Raw genomic sequence first — 9,892 nt, forward strand, 5'->3', positions numbered from 1 at the left:
ATATCAAAATCAAATTTACTTCCACATCATACTCCCTCTATATTCTTAGACCACTCCCTATGGGAGCATTATCGGTAGTTACCCGTCACCACCCGTTCATTACCCGCATAATGCCATAGGCACCAATTCATTATAGACATTAGTTAGGCCACTCCCTATCGTAACTAAACTATTCATCCTCTTAACCTTCCACATCAGCGTCACATCAACACCAATATTCTATAACTAACCCATAACTAAACACTCCCTATAATGGCTAAAAAAATAATCCTCTTAATATACAATGTACAAGCAATAAAGCATCAAGTCCAAACAATAAAAAGTCATTGGGACCCACAATTACTATAACCAACCTTCATACTTCGTTAAATCCATGGTGGAAGCGGGTAACTAAAGCGGGTAACTAGCTCGTGCCTATGGTTCATTACGGGTAATGACGGGTAATGAGCGGGTAACGGACGGGTAACTAACCATAGGGGGTGGTCTTATAGGGCTTTCACCATGGATTTAACTAGTGACTCTTAATTCATTAGGTCACTCCCTATCGTAACTAAACTATTCATCCTCTTAACATTCCACATCAGCGCCACATCAACACCAATATTCTATAACTAACCCATAACTAAACACTCTCTATCATGGCTAAAACAATAATCTTCTTAATATACAACGTACAAGCAATAAAGCATCAAGTCCAAACAATAAAAAGCTATTGGGACTCACAAATTCTATAACTTAACTTCAACATCCGTTAAATTCATGGTGAAAGCGGATAACTAAAGCGGTTAACTAGCTCGTGCCTATGGTTAGTTACGGGTAATGACGGGTAATGAGCGGGTAACTAACGGATAACTAACTATAGGGAGTGGTCTTATAGGCATTAGTGGGGTCTACTAGTACCTTTTTGTAACAAAATACCCCATTTAAGATATGTACAAGCATTAATGCATATTATACAACCTTTTTTTATGAGCATTGTACAAGCATTAATCCATATTGTACAAGCATTCATATATATTTAACCGTATTTGTGTTTATTAATAAAAGTGTTGTTTTAAAAAAAATGTGATTATATGTACAATTAATGATGTGGCAGTTAAGAAGAAGATATTTTAGCCATTATAGGCAGTGTGTAGTTATAGGATTTTATGAGTTAGTTATAGGATTTGAGTGTTGATGTGGCGCTGATGTAAAAGGTTAAGAGGATGAATAGTTTAGTTACGATAGGGAGTGGTCTTAAAGTTACAGTAACAAAGGACAAGTGGAACTGCTCCTCTCAATTTTAATAGTCAGCCAAAAGCCCACGTAGCATTCCATAAACCATACATTACTTACTGACATGTGGCAGCCTTTCAATGGTCCTACTCAGCAGAAAACATAACCACCAAAAGTTTCATCAACTAGTTGCTTTGACAATAGATTACACTCCCTCCATCCAAAATGAATATACAAACTAATCCATTCACAAATGTTAAATTTTAGCATAATTTTATTTTTTAAAATGTGTTTACAGCCTTCAAGTTGTTTTATTATATAAAAGAAAACAACTTTATTGATAATAACTATTTGTATAATCATATAAGTGAATTATATAAACAAAAATTTTGACAGGTCAAAGTATAAATAAAGTATATAAAGGATAGTTTATATGTGAATTTGGTTCATAACTTTATTTATATCATCAAAGAAGTAGCAAAAGTATGGGGATGGGGCTAAGGGCACTTCCATTATCACCTGCATTTCCTACTTCTAACTTCACTTTATCAAAACAGACACATAACATCAACACAAACAATTCTTATTACAAATTTAAAGTATTTTCAGCAAAAACAGAAAAAGGTAACAAAGACGATGAAGAAGAAAAGCCGATACGAAGAAAACAAAATCTGTTTGAAAGTGTGACAGAAGCTCTAGATTTTGCTCAAGTTAGATCAGCTGAAGATGCGCAGCTTATTGAAGAAGCTAGGTCAGCAACCAAATCTGGAGATCAAATGAGCAGGGAACAGGTAAATTAATTCAATAAAACATGAACACCATAAATGAGTATAAAGATCCAGTAAGAGTCAAAATTTGTGTTTGTGGATGAGATTTGAACTGCCACATAAATGTCATATTTTTTCTTCCCAATCTTATAAGGGGATCACAAAGTCTATATATTATGTTCTTATCAGTTATTGATTTCAAATTATACAGGTTATGATGTTATAAGCAGTTTAGTATACCTCTAGATTTGAATTGTTTTCTTTTCAGCTAAATTTTGTATTGTAATTTTATCTATAGGCTAGTCAACGTAAAGATGTCACAATTTTCTTTTGTTACGTGTTTATGAATAACCATAAAGAAACCTGTATTATCTTTGCAGTATGGCGCTCTTCGAAGAAAGATTGGAGGGACGTATAAAGATTTCTTCAAATCCTACGTTGAAGGTATGTACATTAACAAACTAAACGAATTCACTGAATTTGAATAATAAGCTATGTAAACGGGTAAGGTTTCCCTCTTCAGGCTACACGACTCATATATACGTGGCATAAGCGGCATGACCGGTGATGATTCTAGGATCAGAACTCAAAAAGGTCCTGCAATTTTTTTTAGTACTAATTATATTTGAAAACTATTTTAGTGGTTTTTAGTTTAAAAAACTACAAATTCAAAAAATATTTGGGGTCCGGAGTAGTTAATTTTAGTGGTGTCCTATACATTTTAAAAGAAAAATTTTAAATTCGAAAAATATTTTGTGTCGTACAGTTAAATTTATTAGTGTACTATAGAATTTAAAGAATATTTTCTACAAAAAAATTTCAAACTAGTGGTGTCCCGTGACTGCTTGTGACCGGTGACTGTTTTGATTGTTTCTGACCCTTCTTGTAACAACCCTTAGATATGTTGCTAGTAAGATTTGAATGTGAGACGTGTTGTAAAGATAAGGACCCTAACCATTAGGCTATGTTGAGTTGGTAATAAGCTAGGTAATATGTGCTAATTAATTCTTTTTTTTTTTTTTTTCAGTTGATGGTGAATATGTAGAAGAAGGGTGGGTTGATAAAACATGTAAAGTGTGCAAGAAAGACACAAGAGGAGAGCCAAGGCAAGTGGACAAACTTGGAAGATATGTTCATGTAGCTTGTGTGGACAAGCCTAAATCTGGAAACTTTTTTACCAAACTCTTTTCAGGTTAATTAAATTAATGAATGTTGGAGTATATAATTTTTGTGTGGGAAACATCATAATATATACCAACTACATATTTTTAAGACTGTGTAACTTAGATGACTATTATGTTCAAGCTACTAAATACCATCTCATAGTCGTTTCGTTGATGCTTTTTCACATATAGTTTAGTGTTTTATTATTGTAGACTTGAAGTTGTCACTTGTCGTTGCAGAATCATGATTTCCAATTTCACTTTCTGGAATTTGCAAATATAAGACAACCGTTGAGATATTATTAAGCTTGTTAGTCCTTTCGACAGTAGTTATTGATCTTCGAATATGTTTCAATGTTATAAAGGTTTTTCGCAAGAAAAAAAAATTTTAATTAAATAGAACTAACCAATTAGATCCCAAGAAATATCATTGTGCTTCTCGTTGCTTTATCTCCGCGCCCCAAAAGTTTTTCCCGCTACGCCCATAAGGAGCGTTGTGGGTGTGGCCATGCCACCTAGGATGTCCAACGCTGATTACAATACAATACTTGTATGAAAATCAAAACGATGCTAAACATAGTTATAAAACTTTACAAATATGGAGATAGAAGGTTCAACAATAGACATTTGTATATATTCGTGAAAAATTTGAGTAGGGCGTGCAATTTAGTTTTAGAAAAGAAGAAGGTTTAACAATCAATTATCATAAGTTTAGTAATTTTAAGTTAAATTAAACATCTTAATATCATTTTTAAAATTATAAATAAAAATAAATTTATATCCTTTTTTCATATCCTTTGCATCAACAATATTATATAATACTCTGTTTTGCACTATAGTTCTTAATAATGTTATAATGAACTGCTTCAAAAAACAAGTGTAATGTGAATATAACTGTGAAGTCGTAGTTGGATAATTCTGTTGGAAGCTTTGACGAGCCCAACACACCCACAATAGAGGACCTAGATTATACTCACTTACTACACCAACACTTTGACGTTGGTTAGCCTTTGATTTTATGAATCCTTAGTGCACAATAATGCTTAGGCGACAGTGTCGACCATATATCATTTAGGCGGTATAACCGACCATGTATCACTTAGGCGGCAGAGCCGACCATATAAGAAGAACAACACAAGTGCACTAAGAACTTAAACACAAACTGAGGCTTAACCGGGAAGCTTAACAAAGAACACTTTTATTAATACAAAGAAACAATTACAATATTATGGACTCAACTCACACTCTTACTTCTTCACAACTTCTACTTCTAACTCTTCTTCACTTCTTACTTCTTCTCTACTTCACACTTCACTTACTCACACCTTCACACAACACAAATGAAATCTCCTCCCATATTTATACTACTCCATGGAACATTCTAGAACCTAGATATTTCCATAGATATATAAATATCTAGATATTTCTACAACCTACAAATATCTAGATTTTTCTTTTACATTTCAATTTCTAGATTTTTCTCTCATATTCTAATATCTAGATATTTTCTTATACATATTAATATCTAGATATTTTACCCATATACATTTACTAATTCCATATTATTCTAAATTTGCATTGTATTTTAACACTCCCCCTCAATGCAAATTTTCTTCCAACGATGTCTTGCAGACCATTCCAAGTGCTTCTCTGAATTTTGTAAACTTCGGTTTACTTAGGCTCTTGGTGAATATATCTGCAACCTGTTCATCTGTCTTTGTTGGCATCATCTTGATCTCTCCTTCAAGGACCTTCTCGCGAACATAGTGATAGTGCACTTCTATATGTTTTGTTCTCGCATGAAAGACTGGATTTTCTGCTAGACGAATAGCTGATAGGTTATCGCAGAAAAGCTTTACTTGATAATCTGTTGATTGATGAAGATCTTCCATTAGTTGCTTCAACCACATAATTTCTTGTGTTGCTGATGCTGCCGATCGATATTCTGCTTCAGTGCTTGACAAAGATACTGTTGGTTGTCTCTTGCTGCACCATGATATTACTCCCGATCCAAGACTAAACATGTATCCAGTTGTTGACCGTCGTGTATCATAGTCTCCAGCGTAATCGGCGTCACAATATCCAGTCACGTGACATTCTTTTGTTTTCTTGTACAAAATGCCAAAGTTAATAGTGCCTTTAACATACCTTAAGATGCGTCGTACAACATCAAGGTGAGGCTTCTTCGGATTGCTCATGTATCGACTAACCACTCCAACTGCATAAGATATGTCTGGCCGGCTTAGTGTGAGATAAATAAGACTTCCGACCATCTTTCGATACATGGTAACATCTTGAAGACTTTTTCCTTCATCTGCTCGTAGTTTTGTATTCGGATCCATCGGAGTTGAGATAGGTTTGCAATTAAGCATTCCGTACTTTTGTAAAAGATCTCGCGCATATTTCTGTTGTCCCAGAAATAATCCTTCTCTTTTCTGCTCTATTTCGAGTCCAAGAAAATGTTTGAGTTCTCCAAGCTCCTTCATATGAAATCTGATAGACAGATTCTCTCTTGTTCTTTGGATTTCCTCATAGTGATCTCCCGTGATGATTAAGTCATCCACATATACTAGCACTATGGCTAGTTTTCCTTGATCTTGTTTCACAAATAAACTAGAATCTGAAGGAGCAACTGTGAAACCACTTTGTACTAAGAACTCGCCAATCTTCCCGTACCAAGCTCTTGGAGCCTGTTTCAAACCGTATAGTGCTTTCTTTAATTTGCAGACATGGTCAGGATGGGACTTGTTCTCAAAGCCTCTTGGTTGCTCCATATAAATTTTTTTGTCAAGTTCTCCATGTAAGAAAGCGTTCTTGACATCCATCTGCCACAGCTTCCAAGATTTGCTAGCGGCTAAAGCTAGTAGAGCACGAATTGTTGTGATCTTCGCCACTGGACTAAACGTTTCTTCATAATCCAGCCCATATTGTTGAGAAAAACCTCTAGCAACAAGTTGAGCTTTATACCTTTCAATGGAGCCATCTGATCGAGTCTTCACCTTGTAAACCCATTTACAAGATATTGGTTTTACATCTTTTGGCTTTGGAACTAAACTCCATGTCTGGTTTTCTTTTAGTGCATTAATTTCTTCTTCCATCGCTTTCTGCCATTCTTGACTTTGTGCTGCTTCTTCATAAGTGGAAGGTTCAATAGGTATTGATTCATCCACATGAGCAGCATTGACATACCTCGGATTAGGTTGCCTCGGCCTTGTTGATCTCCGTAATTCTTGCACATGCTCCTCGGCATCCATTTGGCTTGGACGAACCTCTTCGGATGTAGATTGATGTACCCCAGTTTTCCATGGACTCGTTTCCTTAGAGTACGATCCATCTCCTTCTTTAATTGGATCCAATATCTGCTCTTTAGGTTCTTCTTTTTCTTCTGGACCTTCTTCTAATCCATGAGATTCTGGAAGCTCTATCTTTTGAGGTGACCACCATGAAGAAGCTTCATCAAATACCACATTTCTTGAAGTATGGCATTTTCCAGTATTTGGATCACAACATCTCCATCCTTTTCTTGATTCATCATAACCGACAAAAATGCACCGAATTGCCTTCTTATCAAATTTGCTTCGTAGATGATCTGAAACGAAGACGTAGCATACACATCCAAAAACCTTGAAATGGTTGACGGTCGGCTTGATCTTCCATAATCTTTCATATGGTGAAATATGCCCCAACTTTGTTTGTGGAAGCCTGTTAATCACGTACGATGCCGTCCTCATACATTCGGCCCAAAATCTGCCTGGTACATTCTTACCATGAAGCATACTTCGACAAGTTTCGGCAATGTGACGATTCTTGCGTTCCGCCACTCCATTCTGCTGTGGAGTATTGGGACAAGTTAATTGTCTTCTAATCTTGTGCTTCTCAAGATAGATATTGAACTCAGTCGATAAATATTCTCCTCCATTATCTGTGCGTAAGCACCGGATCTTAGTATTGAGCTCACTTTCTACCTTGTTCTTGAACTCTTTAAACTTCAGAAAAGTCTCCGACTTCTCCTTCATGAAGTAAACCCACACATATCTCGAGAAGTCATCAATGAATGACACCATATATTTCATACCTCCAAGTGATGTTTGTTTCACTGGGCCGAAGACATCTGAGTGTATGAGCTCTAGTGGTGTCTTGGACTGATGCTCTGACTCCTTGAATGGCAATTGGTGAGCTTTGCCAAATTGACATCCAGCACATATTGTATCTGTTCGGATATCAATTTGAGGAAGGCCATTTACTATGTGTTTCACCATCATCTCCTTTAACTTGTTGTAGCCCACATGCCCAAGACGTTCATGCCAAAGATCAGCTGTCTCATTCTTTCGAGTCTTATCGACATATGCCGTTTCAGCAGATAGTACATAGACCGACTCTATTCTTCTTCCTTGCATAATTGGATTGCCAACCACCTTCACTCTCTTGAATACGGACACATCTTCTGGTCCAAAGAGCACATAATTCCCTCCTGCTGTCAATTGTGGTACTGATAGTAAATTCTTCTTTAGGCCAGGGACAAGATACACCTTCTCGAGTTGGAGCTTATGAGAGCCGCCTTCATTTGGAATTATTGTCTTTCCAATGTGAGAAATAGACAACCTTGAATTGTTGGCTGTCAACACGACTCTCTTTCCTTTGTAATCCTCCATTTCTTGCAGCTTCGTCACATCGTTGGTCATATGATTCGAGCACCCAGAATCGATGATCCAATCATCTTTGTAGTTTATTTTTGACTTTAAGGTTGCTGCAAGAGCTTGATCATCCATGTCAGCTTCAACGGAGAGTCCTGCTTCTGCATCCCATGTTTCCTCATTAATGGTTGCTTCGAATGTGACCTCTTTCTTCTCATCTCTTGCGGCGGCCACATTTCCTTCAAAAGTTCGCCTTCTGGGGAATCTACAATCTCGAGCAAAATGACCCTTCTTGCCACAATTGAAGCATTCACCATTCTTTCTCTTATCATTTTCCCCGTATTGTTGGCGATGATCTCTTCTTCCTTGTTGAGCTCCCCCTGAAGCGTTGCCTTTTGATTTTGGGTGACCCTTCCACCCATATGTCTTACTTTCTTTCATCGTCTCTTGTCTTCGAGATGTTGCTTTCTTCTTATTGGTGAAGAGTGCATATTCTCCGTCTTTTATGGTTACTTCATTCATCTGCTTGGCTAATGCCTCTTGATTAGCCAATAGATTCTCCAGCTCTATTAATGATGGTTGAGTAGGCCATCCTCTCACAGCGGCTATAAATCCATTATACTCGGATCTTAAGCCGTGGATGATAATTCTCTTCATCCTTGCATCACTCACTTTCTCTTCAGGAGCAAGTTGAGATATCTCACGACAAATAGATTTCACCTTGGTAAAATATTGAGAAATAGATAGACTTCCTTGTGAGATACCCGCAAGCTCATTTTTCAAGAGCTGGAGGCGTGCTTCATTCTTCTTTGAAAATAATTTTTCAAAAGTTTCCCAAGCTGCCTTCGGTGTTTTCTCGTCACGAATGTGCTCCAATAAATCCTCCTCGATTGTAGTCTTCAATATAAATAAAGCCTTCCCGGCCTTGATGTTCCATTTTCTCAAGGCTTCAGTATTTTCTTTTGGTGGAGGCGTTGTGTCACTGCCAGCAACTATTTCCCATAAATCCGGTCCTTGTAGGTAGGATTCTATACAAGTCCGCCAATAACCATAGTTGTGGTTATTAAGACTCTTGATTCCACTGCTCGTACTTGCAAGATCTGCCATCATGACGTCCAACGTCCAATAAGCTTGGTCCCAGACCGATGAGCTTTCACAGTTCATAACTGTGCTCTGACAGAATCTCCCTTAGAGCCTTGGTGAAAACAAGTCGATGTGAACGTCCAACGTTTACCGATTTCCTCCACTAGAAATGGTCCCGAACGACCCGCTCTGATACCAATTGTTGGAAGCTTTGACGAGCCCAACACACCCACAATAGAGGACCTAGATTATACTCACTTACTACACCAACACTTTGACGTTGGTTAGCCTTTGATTTTATGAATCCTTAGTGCACAATAATGCTTAGGCGACAGTGTCGACCATATATCATTTAGGCGGTATAACCGACCATGTATCACTTAGGCGGCAGAGCCGACCATATAAGAAGAACAACACAAGTGCACTAAGAACTTAAACACAAACTGAGGCTTAACCGGGAAACTTAACAAAGAACACTTTTATTAATACAAAGAAACAATTACAATATTATGGACTCAACTCACACTCTTACTTCTTCACAACTTCTACTTCTAACTCTTCTTCACTTCTTACTTCTTCTCTACTTCACACTTCACTTACTCACACCTTCACACAACACAAATGAAATCTCCTCCCATATTTATACTACTCTATGGAACATTCTAGAACCTAGATATTTCCATGGATATATAAATATCTAGATATTTCTACAACCTACAAATATCTAGATTTTTCTTTTACATTTCAATTTCTAGATTTTTCTCTCATATTCTAATATCTAGATATTTTCTTATACATATTAATATCTAGATATTTTACCCATATACATTTACTAATTTACTATTATTCTAAATTTGCATTGTATTTTAACAAATTCTATGTTTGTTATTTAACGACAACATACAATTGTGACTAACATATAAAAATTGGAAGGCATTAAAATTAGTTCAAAATGTTAGTGCTTTATGGTAACATACTTTGAATTATGAAAATCATCTGAAACTAGATTAAAACAACAAAATAGCAATCT

The 9,892-nt window shown here is 36.5% G+C and overlaps 1 protein-coding gene across 1 annotated transcript; it reads left to right on the plus strand.

Annotated features, from left to right (window-relative positions):
* The first annotated feature begins 1,571 nt into the window (after window positions 1–1,571).
* On the plus strand, window positions 1,572–3,347 carry LOC139893464 (uncharacterized). Its single transcript, XM_071876628.1, has 3 exons — window positions 1,572–2,006; window positions 2,363–2,426; window positions 3,010–3,347. Exons 1-3 carry the CDS (start codon window positions 1,701–1,703, stop codon window positions 3,177–3,179), a joined length of 540 nt encoding a protein of 179 aa, XP_071732729.1. The 5' UTR covers window positions 1,572–1,700; the 3' UTR covers window positions 3,180–3,347.
* The last annotated feature ends 6,545 nt before the right edge of the window (window positions 3,348–9,892 follow it).

Source organism: Rutidosis leptorrhynchoides, chromosome 2 (assembly GCF_046630445.1).
Source record: "Rutidosis leptorrhynchoides isolate AG116_Rl617_1_P2 chromosome 2, CSIRO_AGI_Rlap_v1, whole genome shotgun sequence".
In the NCBI taxonomy this organism is placed as follows: domain Eukaryota; kingdom Viridiplantae; phylum Streptophyta; class Magnoliopsida; order Asterales; family Asteraceae; genus Rutidosis; species Rutidosis leptorrhynchoides.